General features: G+C 40.5%; 2 protein-coding genes across 3 annotated transcripts in view; one reads left to right on the top strand and one right to left on the bottom strand.

Annotated features, from left to right (window-relative positions):
- Nucleotides 1-72: 72 nt before the first annotated feature.
- tdrd6a (tudor domain containing 6a) lies at nucleotides 73-15,659 on the top strand. The gene is made up of 15 exons (XM_010748061.3): nucleotides 73-439; nucleotides 2,693-2,766; nucleotides 3,478-9,235; nucleotides 9,393-9,472; nucleotides 9,574-9,691; nucleotides 9,990-10,057; nucleotides 10,206-10,331; nucleotides 10,423-10,486; nucleotides 11,660-11,739; nucleotides 12,422-12,476; nucleotides 13,933-13,985; nucleotides 14,071-14,134; nucleotides 14,248-14,315; nucleotides 14,896-14,953; nucleotides 15,079-15,659. Exons 3-15 carry the CDS (start codon nucleotides 3,508-3,510, stop codon nucleotides 15,168-15,170), a joined length of 6,654 nt encoding a protein of 2,217 aa, XP_010746363.2. The 5' UTR covers nucleotides 73-439; nucleotides 2,693-2,766; nucleotides 3,478-3,507; the 3' UTR covers nucleotides 15,171-15,659.
- Nucleotides 15,660-15,907: 248 nt separating this feature from the next.
- Nucleotides 15,908-19,689, bottom strand: part of pla2g7 (phospholipase A2, group VII (platelet-activating factor acetylhydrolase, plasma)) — a 10,987-nt gene continuing 7,205 nt past the window's right edge. For both annotated transcript variants that reach the window (XM_010748059.3, XM_019252865.2), the window contains exons 6-11: nucleotides 19,037-19,196; nucleotides 18,529-18,642; nucleotides 17,643-17,734; nucleotides 17,070-17,240; nucleotides 16,838-16,986; nucleotides 15,908-16,738 (exon numbers count right to left, since the gene is read on the bottom strand). In XM_010748059.3, coding sequence (XP_010746361.2) covers nucleotides 16,638-16,738; nucleotides 16,838-16,986; nucleotides 17,070-17,240; nucleotides 17,643-17,734; nucleotides 18,529-18,642; nucleotides 19,037-19,196 — 787 coding nt within the window. In that variant the 3' untranslated portion in view covers nucleotides 15,908-16,637. The remainder of the gene's footprint in view (nucleotides 16,739-16,837; nucleotides 16,987-17,069; nucleotides 17,241-17,642; nucleotides 17,735-18,528; nucleotides 18,643-19,036; nucleotides 19,197-19,689) is intronic.

Raw genomic sequence — 19,689 nt, 5'->3', positions numbered from 1 at the left:
CGTTTGAAGTAGTTTAATTTGACTTTCTGCGGCGGCACAAACAGTTCCGGTGTCCGGGTGAAAAAAAAAAAAAAAAAAAAAAAAAAAAAAGGCGGAAAAAAAAAAAGACCGTTGAGAAGTTCGCTCGCACGCGCGCGGGTTTCGTCGTTCACCGTTAGCTGCTAATTGGCTAACCGTTACTAACACCGTTTGCTGTGGAGTTTGTTGAATTAGTATCGACGCTAACAAATCGTCGGAGGAGAGTTGAACGGATCGTCTGTTCCAAATAAAGTACAGCGGAACAAAAGCACTGAAACTGGACCGACATAGGCTAACTGTTAGCCAAACCTGACCACGTTTAGGCGGTTGGAGTAATATTAGCGTGTGTGGATTTGCTAGCTAGGTTGACGTCGCCGTCATCTTGAGTTCAAGAAGACACGACAGACACGACGTGAAACTGGTGAGTTATTGTTTGCCCACTCTTTAATTACCGAGTATGTGTCAATGTAAACTGTAGCACGGTTATAATGCTAAACCGTTAACACCTGCAAGCTGCCAGTTAAGTGCGTAACAAACGTTAACGGCTGTGTGGACGTAACGTTAGCCAACATTAATCAAAACTTTGTTGTGATCACGATAATTTAACGATTATTTTTTGTCTGCACTGACGTTATTAAATTTATATTAAACCTTTTCTAAGTCTCAAGTAATGGCGAACGCACGCATTATTCTTATTTATCTGTTGACCTCGTAGACCAGTGGTCCCCAACCCCCGGGCCGCGGACCGGTACCGGTCCGTGGATCAATCAGTACCGGGCCGCACAAGAAGTAATTAGTTATTTCTGTTTTATTTAATACGGTCATTTCGAAATAAAAAAACGTTTCAAAATAAAAGACCGCTCGACTTAGACTGGGACTATAATAAAGGGGGACTTACTACTTCATCCACAGTTGGTAGGAGAAGAAGAAAATATTACTTAATACTTAATATTTTCTTCTTCTCCTAAAAACTTCGAAATGATCCCCCGCCCCCCCGGTCCGCATTAAAATTGTCAAGCGTTGACCGGTCCGCAGTTAGGAAAAGGTTGGGGACCACTGTCGTAGACTGTTGAGATAATTAATCATTTTATTCGCTTACAATGTAATTTGGCACATTAAAGGCTCACGATCGAACACAACGTGCTTTAAATTGTTTGTTTTTAACAAATCAAATAGTGTACAAATGTTTGAAAATCCAGATTTTCTAATGTCTAAAACGGTTAAAAGTTTTTCATGGTAGGTAGCATGCAGTATTGTTTTCTCCTGTATGGCTCGTTTTGTGCTGAAGGATGAAGCATAAAGAAGTTTGGATGGATGGATCCAGTAGCAGCATGCAAAACATACATTGAACATACATTAGAATTAACCTATTAACCAATATCAAGCATGGCCAACAACACAAGACATAGCAGCCAGCTAGTATTATTTACTACAGCAAGAGGCAACATTTTACTTTACTGTCCAGCAGGAAAGAGTCATAGTGCAGCATGATCCAGTTTAACTCCGAGCAGAAATCTATAAGTGATTGGAAAAATGTTTTTATTTATTTTTTTATCATGAATACAGTGTTCTGAAAAGCTTACAAACAATATGATAATAGTAATGCTAAATTATTGATTAAATAATAGGGGAAAAAAGACACGATCAGTGCAATTAATAAAGAGATTTGCAATGACCAGTGATAAAACTTTAAATGTAAATTCAGTAGTTTATGTTGGGGATGCACACATCTGGTTTTATATATTAATTTATTTTCTTCTAAGAACTATAATTGACAGCAAACAATGTTTTTGTGTAATGGAAAATTTAAGTCAGTTGCATGTTCACAATCAAACAATGAAAGTTTCTTTAAAACTGAACCAGTTTAATAGGATCATCTCTCACTGTCACTAAACAAATCTCCAAATAAAAGTTCAGCTCCACCTGAATTTAGTGTTTCAGTGATTTTGGTTTTCGGCGTAGTGAGTCCTCCAGGTTGCCATTTCAGTATATCGGTCCCAAATAAAATTAGTTTTTCAGTAAATTGTTAAACTCATGTTTGATGGTTATGTGTCAGATCCAGGACGCATGCCTAGAAACATCACCGTGTTTACTCACAAACTGTTTTAATCTGCTCACTTTCCTTTTTCCTTCTGTTGTTGTTTTCCACACTAAACCTCTGCACCCACACAGGCCTGCCCCACCTCTTTCACTTTCTCTCTGTCTGTCTGCTGTGTTAATTCTCCTCATCACCAGCAGTATGTTTCATAAAGTCGACCCAAAAACAAAACTAGCGTTTTTGATTATTTATTTTTTTCACCAGCAGGTGAGTGAGTGTGAGGCTTGTTGTTTTAGTGTGTACCCAAGACATCCATTGACCATCGTATGGTACATTGACCTGCACAGAATTGCTTAGATGAGATTGATTGGCACGGATCATGGCATCAGTCAGTGCAGATTTTAGTTCTTTCTCACAAGCCTGTTGAAAGTAGTTTGAAACAGTATACTCCAAACAAAATCAAGTTTGGTGTTTATTTTTAAACCCTGTTTTGACTTTTAAGCTGCAGTGTGTACAGGCTCTTTATTTATCACATAGTTTCATCATCACTGGCTCTGAGCATTTAATTGCATGTAACTGATTAACAGGGTCAATTTGTCTGTTTCTTTTTTTGTTACATGTGTTTTGGGCTTTCAGATTTTCCACTCCATCTGCTCTCTGCAAGATTTGTGCACACTCCATCATCTCCTCTGAACATCAAAACAGACACAGTGAGTATGACACACCTACTAACCATTTTCCATTAGGAAACCCTCAATAGCAATGTATATGCATGAAATGTATGTTTCACTTATATCTTACGTCTCTCACTCGTCTGATCTGTGGTTCGCTGCCACAGCTCTGATTTGTTTAGTCATTTTTGAAGCTCTAACTAGCAGTGGTGTTTTGCTACAAAGTAGGTGTAACAACACCTGTTATTATATCTTCTTAATAATAAGTGATCCAAATGAGCAGCTGCAGCTTCAGTTACCCACAATCTACTCCACTTGCAGTATAGTTATCTTTCTTTCAAAGATACATTTTGTTTGAATTTTCCCACGTAAGAGTAGGCAGCCTTAGTGTAACTATATACACTTGCATACACACTGTAGACATTTCTTTTTGTAAATACTTAAAACGTTTTTACAATTTTTATATTAACATTATTTTCAGACAGATGGTTATCTAACAAGTTATATTGTTACTATAGGTAAGTAACTATATAATATAGTAATTGATAATTTTGGTCAAATTTTATTAACAAATGTTTTATTTATATAGATAGGGGTTAACTAAAATTTGTAGTTGCAGCCTCAATTGTGACCTGTCTTCTCAAATGCAGGTTAACCAGAGGGGCAATACTGTGCTTAATATGTGTGTGTGTGTGTGTGTGTGTGTGTGTGTGTGTGTGTGTGTGTGTGTGTGTGTGTTTTTTTTCCCAGATAACGTCTGGTACTGACACAGCTGTGTTGATGAGAGGTGATGAGTCATGGGTAGCTGGACTTAATGAAACTGCCAGAATGTCTTCAATCATAGGGCTCCCTACACGAGGATCAGATGTAACAGTCCTCATAACCAAGGTCCACTTGCATCCCCTTTGCGAGCTTGTGGAGTTTTGGGGAAATTTTAGCCAGGAGCGAGCCGCAGACTATGAGTACCTGGCCAAAGATATTCAGTCCCCTGGAAACACATTTAAAGAGTTTGAAGGAAATCCGGGAGACCAGTGCTTGGTTCATATAGATGGTATTTGGTACAGATGCCGCATAGTCACAAGAAATGGCTCTAAATACAGTGTGTTCCTCATTGACAAAGGGGTGACATACAGCACCACCGCAAGTAAACTGGCATGGGGTCAGAAGAAGCACTTCCACCTGCCACCTGAAGTGGAATTCTGTGTGCTGGCCAATGTGTTACCACACTTGCCTGAGAACAGATGGTCTCCAGTGGCTCTCGCATTTCTGAAATCACTCTCTGGGAAATCTGTGAAGGCACATGTGCAAGATGTACTGGTGGCACACAGAATGTTTCTCCTGCACATCCCTTGCATTTCCAAACAAATGTATGAGATGGGATTTGCCAAGAAGCTGTCTTCTGACATGTTTCAAGACTTTGTTCTTGTGTCACTGCAGTCTCAAAGTGGAGCTGAGGTGTCTCCAGTGACTCGGCAGATCTCCATGGGAGCAAGTGAGCGACTGCACAAGCAAGAGCATTTCATGTACCCAGAGCTGCCAGCTGGAACTGTAGAGACTGTCATAGTCACAGATGTGACAAATCCCCAACGGATTTTTTGCCAGTTGAAGGTGTTCTCACAAGAGCTGAAGAAACTCTCAGAGCAAATCACACAGCTCTGTGAGGGCAGAATGACTCATTGCATTGTAGGCCCAGAAATGATTGGGTTTCCATGTGCTGCAAGAGGAAGTGATGGTAGGTGGTACCGCTCTATTCTACAGCAGGTATTCCCAACCAACAAAGTGGTGGAAGTGTTGAATGTTGACTATGGAACAAAACAGTTTGTCCAAGTGGAGAATGTGAGACCACTAGCTGCAGAGTTCTTCAGGATGCCTGTTGTGACCTACATCTGTTCCCTTCATGGAGTCATTGACAAAGGAGTTGGATGGACAACCAGCCAGATTGACTATTTTAGGTCCCTTCTTCTGTACAAGACAGTGATCGCCAAATTTGAGTACCAAAGTGTCTCCGAGGGTGTTCACTATGTCACACTCTATGGGGATGAAAACACAAACATTAACAACTTGTTTAGTTCCAAGGAGAGCTGTTCGCTGGGGTGTGAAAAAACACTTGGGGATTATGCTATTCGTAGCACTGCATATAGCCTCCAGCATCCAGCCCTGCAAGAAGGAAATCAAAGAAAGATGTTAACTCCTGGACAGGCTATAAAGGAAAAAGAAGGGAAAGGAATGCTTAAGTTGCCATCTGAAGAGCTCCGTCTTAACTCCTCTCACATGGTGGCAGTTCAGGACATAGCTGACCCATCAGAGTTTTGGATCCAAACACACAACTATGCAGATGAGTTGGATACACTGATGGATAGTATCTACCATCTTTACAAGAATCCAATGAATAACGATGTGGTAAGAAATCCGTCTGTTGGGCTCTACTGTGCTGCCAAGGCAGAAGATGGTGATTTCTACAGAGCAACTGTGGCTGAAGTTGGTGAGAAAAAAATCAAGGTGTTCTTTGTTGATTATGGAAACACTGAATTGGTTGACAGCAGTAACATCAGGACCCTTCCTGACAAGTTCAAAAAGCTGCCGTGTCTTGCACTGAAATGCACCCTGGCTGGTATCAAGCCGAAAGATGAGAGATGGAGTCAAAGTGCCTGTGAGTTTTTCATCAAAGCAGTCAAAGATAAAACACTAAATGTACATGTGACAGCAAAACATGACGATGGCTATGTTGTCAAACTAACTGATCATAAAGCCCAGGGAGAAAGAGATCTTTCTACATTGATGTGTAGTGCTGGCCTCGCTGAAAGGGTTGAGATCCAGAGACAGCCAAAAGCCAAGATGACCACACAGCCTGCTATTATTCCTTCCACACAACTTTCAGATGCCAGACTTTCAGGTGTATGGAACAAAGGAATGTCTTTCCAGGCCCTAAACACAGTTACCCCTGCCAGCAGTGAAAGAAGAATTCTTACTTTCAAGGAGCACATGTTTCCCATTGGAAGTGTGCTTGATGTCACTGTGTCCTACATTGAAAGCCCAAATGACTTCTGGTGCCAACTAGTACAAAATGCAGGGCACTTGAAATTGCTCATGCAAGACATACAGGCTCGTTATGCAGACACTGAGTTTCATTCTCTTGTAGAAACAGCTTGTATTGCTCGCCACCCTGATAATGGAATGTGGTACAGGGCCCTTTTAATTCACAAACATGAAACGCCTCATGTGGATGTGTTGTTTGTTGACTATGGCCAGATGGAGACTGTCTCCCTCTATGACCTGAGGAGGATCTGTCCAGAATTCCTCACTCTGCATGGCCAAGCTTTTCGATGCAGTCTGCTTAACCCTGTTGACCCCACGACTGCCACAAATGAATGGAGTGAAGAAGCAATAGCAAGGTTCCACAGCTTTGTGGAAACTGCTGCATCCAACTTTGTGATTTTGAAGTGTACCATATATGCAGTCATGTACAGTGAACAGAAGATTGTCTTCAACATTGTGGATCTAGAAACTCCTTTTGAGAGTATCTCTACTAGTATGGTCAGTCTAGTTAAAAGTGCACCAACCAAGAAAGTTTCTGGGACATCTTTCCGTCTGGACACATACTACTACTCAACACACAATGTCAAAACTGGAACAGAGGAACAAGTCACAGTGACATGTGTGAACAACGTCAGTCAGTTCTACTGCCAGCTCAAGAGGAACGCTGATGTGATAAAAGATCTCAGGATCAAAGTGAACAATCTCTGTCATCAGCTTGAGAATGTAAAGCTGCCAACAGTTTTTGGAACTTTGTGTTTTGCAAAGTACACTGATGGACATTGGTACAGGGGACAGATCAAAGCCACAAAGCCAGTGATCCTGGTTCACTTTGTGGATTATGGTGACACTATTGAGGTAGAAAAATCTGACCTGCTTCCTGTTCCCAGAGAGGCTAATGACATCATGTCGGTCCCTGTACAAGCAGTTTTGTGTGGCCTCTGTGATGTCCCTGCCCATGTTCCCAGTGAGGTGAACAGCTGGTTTGAGACAAGTGCAACAGAATGTAAATTTCGTGCACTAGTAGTAGCCCGAGAACCTGATGGGAAACTGCTGGTGGAGCTGTATCATGGAAACACTCAGATTAATTCAAAGATCAAGAAGATGTTTCAGATTGAGATGCACACAGAAGGGCAGGTTGTCTGCCACGGTCGGAGAGCACACGAGGCTTCAGCAAATCATGCACAAAAGACTCCAAAAGCATTCCCACAACAAGCTGCAGAAATGGAAGGTCACTCTCAACCTGTCAAGAAAAATGTCTCGGCCCCAAAATCAGCACATCAAATGAGGAATACCAACATGAATCTGCAGTCTGTACTGATGCCTTTGCACAATATTTGTGAAAATGGTCAGAAGGTTAAAGCTGCTCCATTACAGCTGTACAGACCTCCACACCAAAGGCAGTCATCTGGAAGGACACCAAATAATACGGAAAATGGTCCTGAGCCAGCAGGTGCCTATATCAGACCAAGAAAAGAGAGTCCTTCTATCAAGTCCAAATCACCTGACGCAGAATCTCAGAAGGATAGCAATGCTCAAAAACTCCCTAAACTTGAAGACCTGCCCTCAAAATCCATCACACCAGGTATGGAAGCAGATGTTTATGTCTCACACTGCAACAGCCCATTGAGTTTATATGTGCAACTTGTCAGAGAGGAGGATGAACTGCTCTCCCTTGTAGGAAAACTCAACGATCCCCAATCTACCACCCAAACCATCGACATCAAAGACGTGCATCCAGGTGACCTTGTCCAAGCAGAGTTTGCAGATGATTCCTCATGGTACCGAGCAGTTGTAACAGAAATTCAAGGCAACATGATGGTTCTTGTTGAGTTTGTTGATTTTGGAAATACGGCAGTGATGCCAATTTCCAAGATAGGCAGACTCCAAAAGCATTTCTTGCAATCTCCCATGTACAGCACACACTGTATGCTGAGCAGCGCTGCAGCTCTTGGAAAAGAGGAAGTGCTTGATGCAGAAGTGGTGTCAGCTTTCAAAGAGGACATCAGTGGTACTGAAGAAAAAGTGCTCAAGTGCCAGTTCATCAGGCAGTCAGGATCCCTGTGGGAAGTCAGTCTCGACGACGGTGGTGTAAAAGTCATGTGTAAAGTACCTACTAGATGTTCAACTTCTGAAATCACCTCAGAGAAACTTGAACAAGTTAAGAAGAAACCTGACCAGAACGCTGACATTAGACAAATGCCAGAGAATTCAAAGAAATCGCTACTGACCTCCTGTTCTCTATTTTGCCACCAACAAGAGATTTTAGAGGGACAAAAGTTGGAGGTCTACATCACAACTACAAATGATAATCTCACGTTTTGGTCTCAGTCTACTGTCTCAGAAGAGCTTGATAAGATAACATCAAGTGTCTCAGAAGTTGGGGGTGCAGCTGATCACAAAATTATTGATCCAGGCTCTCTCTCCCCTGGCAGCCCATGTATAGCTCTTTTTTCAGACGATCATCTTTGGTACCGTGCAGAGATCCTTGACGGAGAAGGAGACGAGCTGTGTGTTTTCTTTGTGGACTATGGAAACAAGTCCCAGGTTAATGTTACTGATGTCAGAGAAATGCCTACCAACCTGATGGAAGCTCCTCCACAGGCTTTTTTGTGTGAGCTTGAAGGCTTTGATGCTTCAGTTGGATCCTGGGACAGTGGTGCAGTAGATGAGTTCTCAGCACTTACAACAGACAAAGCACTACAGCTGACTGTCACTAGAGTAACAAGGGAAGAAGGAAAAATCAGATACCTTGTGCAGATGGAATGTGAGGGCCAGGTCATAAATGAGGCACTAAAAACCTGGTGGAAGGGCTCATTGACAGAAAACAAACCTGCTGCAGTTGGACTGACTACTTTATATGAAACACCACTGCAATGTGACTCCACCGTGAAAGAGACTGCACCAGCCGAGGATCAAATAGAGGATCCTTGTGTCCACCCTCAGATAGACTACATTGAAGAGCAGGGCCCGGGCGAACTTGTTGAACCTCAAAGAGCAGATGAGGTCTATAAACTAGAAAGCAGTTCACAGCACTATGAAAGCCCTGAAGATTGTCTTATTCCTGAGTCTTTTGCTGAGTCTGCTGAAGAAGAGAGGGATAAGATTTTGACTTTCTCCAATGAAGGGGTGATCGTAGACCCCGCCATAAAGGTCTCTCAAACCAAACCCAAAGGCATTTCACCATGTGAAAGTGAAGATGAAACTGTGTTACCTTCACTCAGTAACATTGGTGACCACGGTATTTTGACCTTGAGCTGTGACAAGGATGGGGTGAAAACTGATGAAGGCACAGAAGAGGAGGGTGCTTCAGTGATGGACACTATTGGTCCAGATGACTTTAAACTTACATTGGTCGGGAACCCTACAGAGGCCATAGATGAGGCAGAGATCACAATGACTAGATTGGAGTCTCTGCTTGGAGAGGTGAAAACCTACCTCAAGGAAAGCAGTTTTGGCATCATGAATGTTTCTGGTAAGCAACACATACATTTCTTCTGTTCATTTTTGTTTCTGATTAATAAATAACAACTCAACTCACAACTGATGGTCACCTGTTCTCAAGACGTAGTTAGTAATTGTTTGAATATAATAATCGTCTGTTTGTTGCTCTTTTTTTTTTGCCTTTCTAGATCCAAATGAGCAGAGAGATGACATTGAGGTTGTCATTGCAAGGGATAAATCTCCTGGCAGTATGTCAACAGTGAAAATGGTAAACAAACAAAAACAACAACACACATATTATCACTGACTTGAGTACAAATGGGTAAGTAGACTTGATGCAATCTAATCGAGTGTTGTGTTCTTCCAAAGGTTCCCCGTGAAGATGTACATCTCAGGGAAAGAATGGATCTGGAAACAATTGATGAGATTTCTAAAGACTTAATTCAGACTGAACTGGTGCCCTCCTCCCATGTGCTTCCTGTGTTTGGTGAGGGATTCCTAATTCTAACCACACAACACTCATGCAGTGATGGTTTAGGCTAAATTATCTGAATAGGTGCGTCATTTTCAAGCCATGCGATCACATTAGCCTACAACACACTGCAGCTTTAGTAACTATAAAAAAATAAAAGACAGAAAAACATCTTTGCTTTCTAGATGATAAGGCAAAAAGTCACTCAGAAAATGTTGGTGTTGCAGGTTGTTAGCTAAAACAAGTGAATTACTGTGCATGTTCTGAAATGGCTGTGTATGATGATGGATTGTCTTCGTATATGCTCCTACAGAGCAGGAAACTAAAGCTGGAGATGGTGTCCCAAAGGAACAGATTCCATGTGTTGCCACACATGTCAAGGTGGTGTTAAAGGAAATGCAGCATTTTATTTGGCTATAAGTGCTTGCATAGAGTAAATGATCTTTTTTGAATATTTACTGTGCAGATATTTGGAGTAAGATATTATTGAGCCTTCAGATCAATAATGGATGAATCTCTTCTGTTTCAGAATGACTTGATGGCTGAAGAGGATACCTTGGCTCAGCATGATGTCTTGGTATCCTCAGCCCCGTTAGCTGAAACTAACACAGCAGCCTGCGAGCCACACACCTGCACAGCACCCTCTCGAGATTCGGTAATGGATTTGAATCCACAGAAATATAAAATCAAACTGCAGAACTTGTCCCTCGTGTCTGAGTTAAATTTTGTCTTTATTGCTGCTCAAGGGCGATGAGGTCAAAGAGGTGACCTGCTCTGATGAAGAGGCCTGTTTGATGGATGTCTGCACAGGTATCACACTTCAGTGGCAGCAACTAACTGCTAAGCAAGCAGTGTGTCATAGGGGTGGCCGATATATCGAATATACTCGATATATCGCGGCTTGTTCTACATGAAATGTATGAAATGACTATATCGCGACCATCGAGTACTTGTCACGTAAATGCTTTAAGCCGTCGGCATTTAATTCTCCGGAGTTTTGCCTGTCACTCACTCCTGCTGCTCCTCACAGCACGCAGCACACTTCCCCGCCCACCCAGAAAAATCCCCTGCGCGCATACGTACTTTTTGTACCAAGTGAGGAGAGAAAAGGCCCACTGGCCCACTCTGGAGACGTATGCACCGAACGGCTGTGCCGCGGTCATCGGAGCAGATAGCTGCCAGTCTAGTCAATGAGAGCACTCACAGGGCGCGTCTCAGAAGTGTCTCCCCGCGCCACGGTGCGAGCATTGCATAGCATTTCTGTTTTTGACCCGAGCCACTGCTAAAGCTCGCAAATTTCGACAGAGCAGAATCAACATAATAAACTTCCGTCCCCTTTCAAAATAAAACACAATACGCAGTTCATGTAGCTTATTACAACTTCACATCAACATTACGTCATGACCGGTGGCACCAGGTGATCAAAGATCGATCAAAGGGTCTCAACATGAACGACGAGACTAATTGTTGAAGTGGAACATAACACAATCATTTATGACACAACAGATGCTTTTTATAATCTCCTCCACGTCGGAGAAGCAAAGTAAGCTGTTTGTTGTTGTTGTTGTTTTCTCTATACACAGTTTATCGTGGGGTCTCGTGTACGTCCAGGAATTTCGTGTAAATACGGTCGGCTTGCTACTCTGCCAAGATGTGCCCGGTGTGAGTTGACGCAGGGCAGAGGACGCAGCTAAAACGTGGCACAGCCGTTACTAATCTAATAGAAGAGTCTACTTGAATTATCATACTGATGTTATTTTTTGCATCAAAGGGTTAAATTTAACATTCATAGTGATTTACAGGAAAAAATAAAAATATCTATGTATCGTGTATCACGATATAGCTTAAAAATATTGAGATATTGGTTATAGGCCAGTATTGTGCAGCCCTAGTGTGTCACCATGATGGTCAGTCTTATCACAGCGTTGCTTTATAATGGTTTGCTGTACTGTGTTATCGACTTTTTTTCCCTCTGCACTGCAGATCCACACGAGCCAAATGATGACAGCAAAGTCACTAGTGGAGGAGGCGATTGTCTCAGAAGTGGGACAGAACAGGAAGTGGTAAGTTGCACCACACTGAATTTCTACGTGAGGTATATGCATCTGAAGTGTTAGTGTACTGGGTTAGAGGCTTTGTGGTGTAGTTGGAGCTCAGGGTAAGTAAAACACATTTCATTTAAACTTATAGTTCACTCTATAGTGGTAAGTATAGTACATTTTTATATAAAATCCAGCTTTCAAATAATAACTGTGACCATGAACAAATTAAAAAAAAAACACTGAGGGGTGAAATTACTTGTAGACAATAACGGCACACATGGTAGATTCTATATAATGTGAACCTCCACAGAACTAATCTTGACAAGAGTCACGATACTGCAGTTACACCACTAGATTCCACTAAATCCTGCACATGGATGCCTTAAGCTGCCATCAATGGAAGTCAAGACACCCTGAACTGAAACTAATTGGTGAAAATATTACTTTTAGAGAAGTAAATGATAGAATATGACATGACTGTGCTGTGTTAATGTCCATAATGCTGACTTTATTAACTAAACAGGTGAAAATGGAGAAATCTTAGAATTTACATTAACTAGTCAATGGGAATAAAATCTTCCTATACAAGCCTGTTCTAAATAAAGGCCTAGTTCACTCTGCCATTGTGCTACTATCGTATGTCAAGATACATGCATATTGTACTGTCTTTCTCCACATTAAGGTGCAATTTCTTAAATTTTAGGTCCAGAATGAATCACTGTTTTCTTTGAGGGAGCTGCCTCATGAACAATTCATTGGTGAGTAATTTTTAACACACAATATAAACAAACTCTTCACCAGTACTGTTTGAGGTGTGATATGACAAAAATCTGATTCATTTTGTCCAGCATTTGCAAGCTGTACACTCTCTGTCCAGTCAAAGTATTGAATCGTATCGTTGGCTGTTGCCATCCTCAAATGGCCTTTTTGTTTTTCTCTGATTTCTGCTTTGGTTTCACTTCACAGCCACAGATGTTGTTTGGTTACAACTAGGGCTGTCAATCGATTAAAAAAAATTAACTAATTAATCGCAAAAATTTCTGGAATTAATCGCGATTAATCGCGATTAATCTATCAATAAATGTATCAATAAATTAAATGCATTTTTCTGAGACTGAAGCTTATAATGAATATTTATTTATGTAAAATGATCAAATTAATGTAGAATAAACACAGATAAAGTATATGAAATTCATTCATTTTATTGGCTTAAGGTGCACATATGCACAGTGCAAACAGAAAAAAGCCAGAATGAGGAAATATACTGACTAGTGCCACACTCCTGTAGTGTAGACTGGGTGTTTTGCTTTGAGGTGATTTGTTAAAGTCGTGTTACTTCTGTGGAATTTAAATTCGGCTTTGCAAACTGTGCAAATTGCCTTGTTTTTGTCCAACGAGCCATCGGGCAACTTTTTAAAATGAAATGTTCCCCCTAAAAGTCCTTATGCATCTTTACACCACAGACTCTCCTTTAGTTAGGATAGATCATAGACATATATACATAGACGCCTCACTGAGCAGGTTGGTCCGTTGCTGCGATACGTTAACATGTCCGCCATATTGGATGTGGCAGATCTGCCCGTAAACTAATACAAACAGGGCCGGTTTTAGCTGTGGGCAATGTGGGCGACCGCCCAGGGCGCAGTCTCCGTGAGGGCTTTAAGTTAATGCCTCTTATACACCCATTCACACACACACACTAATATATCTGGGAAACAAAGCTCTACTTTGCCACATCCAAAATGGCGGCCGCCACCGGAAGTAAACAAAACCGCGTTAATTGCGTTAATTTTTTTTAACGCGTTAATTCTTTAAAATTAATCGACAAAATTAACGCGTTAATTTTGACAGCACTAGTTACAACATAATCTTTGTGGTCAAATGCACACTGTCAAAGTATACTCAATAACATAAAAACCAACATTTCACTATCACCTAGAACTGCTGTATAGGGTCGTCCTGCCACAACATCAACAGTTGCAAAGATGTTATTTCTTGAAGCAGTTAAGTTATAAAATTGCATCTACTTTTAGACTCAACAATCAATAAACTAAAGCTACAACAAAATTATTAACACATTTAATCTCCCTCATCTGATTTGCCCTGACTACCGAGTTTCTACAACTTCTTGGGCATTCAGTTGTCTTCAGTTGTGTAATTTCAGTTCAGTTTCCACTGACGTAGAGTATTTGTGTCACCTGCCTCTCTTTACAGCCCTGCCATCTGACACTGAGCCACAAACCTGCACAGCTCCTTTTCCTGATTTGGTAAGAGAGATCAATCAAACACAATTCTAAAATGAAACCCCCAAAATATCAGTGATGATTGAATGCTGTCTCTGTTGCTTTGCAGAGCAACCTGGTTGAAGAGGTGACCTGTCTTGTCAGAGAGATCTGTCTGACGGACGTCTGCAGAGGTATCAGAACAACAATGTGCCAGCCATACATTCCGATTCATGGTGTAAATGAATTTCCACGTCATTTCACTGCTGGTTTATAAGATTAAACTGATTCCTCCTTGTTTTTTCAGACCCACAAAAAGAAGCTGAAACGGAGGACAGAGAGCAGCTGGTGCACACACCTCCTGAACAAGAACAGGTAACTGTGTGATGCCTTGTTACAAATCCATAAGGTGTTAAATCTTTGCCTTATGGATAGAAGATAAAACATGTATGTAGCTGTAGACTCATTACAGTGTGAATTAGGATGTACTAGAAACAAGGCTTAAGTTGTTACAGGTGTTTGTCAGTGTGTGCAGTGTACATAGTTTGTCTGTGTGGGACCTCATGCCCTGCAGAAAAAAAATACTGCAGCTATATGCAGAGCAGTACAGTAGCTGTTAAAACAAATAAGAATCAGCACAGAGGTCTTCTTTTCAGATGTCTGAAACGCATGTGGTACCGGTATAAACTGAGATCACTATCACTGTGAATGTTTATATGCACACTAGTATCTTATGATCTGTTTTTTCAGAAGAATTCTGGTTGCATTGCAACACCTTATCCATGTTTCTGAACATTTATGTTGGTGTAGAACATAGGGGCAGGATGATGGTACTGATAGAATCTGAATCTGCTTCTTGTGTATCCTGTAAGAATTACATCCCCAATAAGGTCAAAGTTGCCCATGTAAACACACTTCTGTCTGAGTTCTGAATTAGTTGATGATGATTTTTCAGGATTTCAGCGATGGTGAACTTGAAAAAGAAGCGTCTTCTTCTGCTGATGACAGTTTTGGTAAGTGATATTAATAATTGATCTTATTATATAGAATATTAGTTTAGTTGAGAAAAAAACTGCCTTAAAGAACAACTTCATCTTGATTTTTGATATACAATCTGTTTTCTTTCCTTCCTTTCAAGAGGCTCAGCTGTCAAAGATAATTCATCTCTCTCTGATCATCAATGATGCTTCTGCAGATACCCGGCATGTTAAGCAACAGCCAGAGGAGTGACCGCCCTCTATTTCTTTCATGTGCCTTTATCAGACACCACAAATGGAAATGTCTCAACTACTTGTGTTTTTAGTTCATTTGGATGGGTTGGAGTACATTTAATTTCTTAGTTGTGTTTGTTCTGTAAGTCTTCAATGGCAGTCTTGATTTCTTGGATAGACCTGACAGGTCATCTTTACCTTTTGGCCCGATGGCTGGTTTCATAGTTCCTATTGAAAAAACAACCAGCAGTTTAAAATAGCCTTTTTACAGCTTATTAGTATTCGTTTCCAGTTTCCAGCACCCTTGTGTTACAGACGATCTGTTCTGATAAGATGCCTCCATAATTCTTTAGAAAAGTACTGAATCTTTTGTTGAATATAAAAAAAACTGAATGGTTGTCAGCTGAAACGTGGCAGTTTTCAAGAAAGTTTTCTGTATTTTGTGTGGATACATGCATGCGTTGAAGATATATTTATGTTGGCACAATAAATATAATTACAGATCTGAGACAAGTCATCATTTTCCTTCCCCCTTGTTTGAAATAGTCTTATCACTGCCGAGAACATTTTCAGAGAAATTAGTCTGTTTCTCATATTGAGCAACAGCACTGTCGAGTTCATACAAGCACACGAGTCTGACATTTCAGTCTTTCTTGAAAAGTATCAAAAGCATTGTTTATAGCCTTGGAGCTTGTTTCTAACCTCCTATGATTAAGGAGTGCACAAACCCGAAAGATCAAGCCATTTGAATAAGTGGGCACAAAATGTATTTGTATACAAACCAGATTTATTAGATTTCCGTTGTGTACAAATGGCATATTCCAGACTATGAATGTATAAAAGCAGAAGGCAGTTGCATGTTATTGACCCACATGTTAACCCTTTAGTGTTAATATTCCTTTTAATGATTTCCTTATGTAGCTGTACTCTGTTGAATCAGGATTATTTTGTGCTATCTTGGCTAATAATTCATCTAAGATCATACAAGTCTTTCATACTCATCCGTAGCCAATTGATTGGGTAGGATTTTCTTCATAAAGGCCTCATCAAGTAATCACACTGCAATCATAGTGTAGCTCGCCTCTGCTGGAAAGTCATTTATCCAAAGAGACATGCAGCATTTGTGTGGAATAACATAATCTCAGTTAGTTTTATATACACTTCAAGATGAAAAATGATTAAAAGAATTTCTCTAGGAAATTGCCGGTAATAGTGAAGATTTCACTCAACAGTGAAAAGAGGAAGTGTTCAGCTGCTCGTACGCAACGTCCAAGCTGCATGAAAGAAACGCTGGTCCACTGAGTTTTGAGAATAACAAATCTTTCCTGATGTTGAGGTAGAGATTATCTTTCCCATCCATTACTGCTCCAAATTGCTATCCTGAAATGCCAGCCAGGGCCCAACTTGACATTTTAGTACTGTCCCAGTGAGTCCCATTTAGCTCATGGCCAAACAGCCCGGGTATTTTCACAGTATATGAGGCAGATCAGATGGCAGATTGAAGCACGGTGACATTAGTCCCTTGAATGAGATTTTCATCTTGTCCGTCAATCAGAGGGTCCCACCGATTGAAGTTTTTCTCTAGACCTGCAAAAGTCCAAGCAGATTTTGAGCATCAAAAATGCAGCAGAACACAGAAATTAAAGAAATAACATGCAGGTACGGTTAGCAGTTTCTTGGTCATACCGAGATGGCGTTGCAGAAAGGCTAGTGTTGCTTTGTTGGAAAGGTCTATGGCGAGCTCAGGGTCAAGCTCTCCTTTCAGCTTCATCAGCTTCCCGATCCAGTTGCCAGTCAGGAAGGTGAAGTCTGGAAAACTCTGGTGAACTGTACCTCTGATGAAGAAATACACATAAAGTAAACATTACCACAAAATCAGGATGAAACAGACCAAATTTGAATTTGGCGTCAGTTCTACCTGATAGTGATCATTTTCCTCTGGATGACGGCAGAGTCCAGCTTCCTCATGCGACTGATGTTCCCCGCCCACTGGAACTTCTCTGAGTTGATGAAGAAGATTGGCTGTTTGACGCGATGATAGAGTTCGTCATCTAAAGGGGTCATCCAGGCGTCCAGCGCTATGCCACACCTGAAGGAAGAGAGTTCAGTGTTTCTAAGATTAATGCTAAAAAATACAAAGAGGATACATATTAGTGCAATATCTCTAATTGACATTCTATGATGCTAGTCTGTGAAGGTTCTCAGTCATCCAGGTTCTTTGAGAAGAGTTAAATCTGGGTCAGCTAGACTTTGCTGTAGATCCAGGTCAGAATTTAAGAAGCCTCTTGGACCCAGATTTTTAATTCTTACTTAATACTAGTGACGCAAATAATATATATTTTTACATTTAACTTTAGTTTTTCTTCTTTACTTACTGATAGATTGCAAGTATTTCCTGTGAATTCATAATGTTCACATATATTTGATAATATTCCTGCTTCATGTCAAGGAGACTGGCTGATAGATGGATGTACTGTATGAATCCACGTACTTGAATTTCACCTCTTTGCACAGAGCTTCGATCACTGTTGCTCCCCCAAAGGAATGCCCCACAGCTGCGATCCTGCACATATCCATCGAGTTCTGACAGTCAGAAGAGAAAAATGGATGATGAGTGATAAGAACAGTGAAAAGTTTACCACTATGGGAACGAGTGAGATCTAAAGACCTAAGACTCTGTTTGGAGCACAGTTTATCCCACTGTTCATGTAGATGCATGAACTCAGTGTCATGCTTAATCACTTTCATATAATTATGCCAGGTTCAGAATCCCTCTCTAATTCACATGACCACATTATATTTATCAAAGTCACAGGGGCAGCTCAATGACAGAATAACTTTAAACTACTTTGAAAGTGGCTTTAATACTACAGTACATAGGTAAAAATACAGCACAAATGGTACTGTGTAATAAGTTTTTATTTTATTTATCACTGTTTAAAGAGACTTTTATCATATTTTGATCATTTCTTTTAAAGTTGTACGACTTTTATCTTACCAAGTTTTCTTTGACCAACATTTTTTAATCTTTGGAGTTTTACTTAAAGTTGGTCGTGTTAGATTACACTGTTACAAGCTGTTACAAGCTGTTTTTCTTGTGTCTCTTGCTTTCTTTTTCCCCTGTGAGTTCCTTGAAGACAAAGAGCTGCAATATCATATAATACAAATATCTTGAACTTCAGAACCTGAGATGCTGTGATCCAGAAGAAAAAAAATAAGCCTGCTGACATGCTCCAGCTTGCATTGTGAGTAGTTTCTTCCAGGCACATACTTCCTGTCTTATTATAAACTCTCTTTGTTTTCTTGCTGAACAATGTGCACTGCTGCCTTGTTCTCATTTCAAAAGAAAAACTAGAGCACAAAGCCAAAAAAGTTACCTCCAGCGTCGTCCAGTCAAACTGTGTTTTCAGGACATTTTGCACTGGTATCCCTGAGTTGATTTTAATGAGTGTATCCAGAGCCAGAATGCATTCATCTGCTCTCTGTTTGACCTGCAAATGAAACCAAAGGTTCACACAAGTCAGGAGGAAAAGCACACACTAAACACTGCAGCAATTTCAGCCTCAATATAACACAGCACAGGATATGTTGAACACAGCAGAGATAACAGGAGGGGAAACATGCTGATGTGATACATATTGTATATAAGGATCAGAGACGAAACTGAACAAATAAGGATGTGGTTTTGAATATCATGCAGCATATTGGTTAATAAGTATACCGTTCAGATGTTGTGCAATCCAGCTGTAGGCCAAACCCACACAATATGTGAGAGTAATAAAGTTACCACCCTGACCTGTTATACTATGACTGTTGACACAAAAATGCAGCAGTGACTTTGTAGTGAAACAGGAAGCATGGATTCTACATCACATGAGAACGTACCTGTTTATTTCTGACAGGGAATTCGCTCTCTCCGTGCTTCAGAGATCTGTAGTACATCCACTCTTGTACCAGGTTGTCTTGGGCTGAGGCAGAAGTCTCACTCGCCCTCTCTGACTCAGTCTTCTCACGAAAATAATACGTAGCTGAGGCTGACTGGTCCCTGCAGGAAAAAACCCCAGCAACATTAGAATGAGTCAAAAGCTAACTGCCAAAGGAAAAATGTATTTTGGCCTGGATGTTTTAAAATTATATATAATGATTTTTGTTTTAAAAATCATGTTGTTGTTTTAAAAATCATTATATAGATTTGCTTGGACATACATACATACATACATACATACATACATACGTGTGTGTGTGTGTGTGTGTGTGTGTGTATACATATATATATATATATTTATTAAATATATGTGTATGTATATAAAATATAAAAATTTAAATGGCTACTATAATGTCCAAATTTCAAGAGGCTTTTCTTTCAAGGAAAGATGTCTCAGACCACTACTGAGACAATATAGTGTTGTGGTGCATAAAATCCCCAACCAAGTAATCATGTCATGTTGGAGTAAATCCTATTATAATCATGCTGAACAAGTGTCATCCCCCTCTCTAGGGAAAGTCCAGGATTTTCCACTGCTGAAAATTTACACCAG

The sequence above is a fragment of the Larimichthys crocea genome, chromosome XI (genome assembly GCF_000972845.2).
Source record: "Larimichthys crocea isolate SSNF chromosome XI, L_crocea_2.0, whole genome shotgun sequence".
NCBI lineage: Eukaryota > Metazoa > Chordata > Actinopteri > Sciaenidae > Larimichthys > Larimichthys crocea.
The sequence above is the reverse complement of the archived record's forward strand: the minus strand, read 5'-3'. Positions and strand labels throughout refer to the sequence as shown.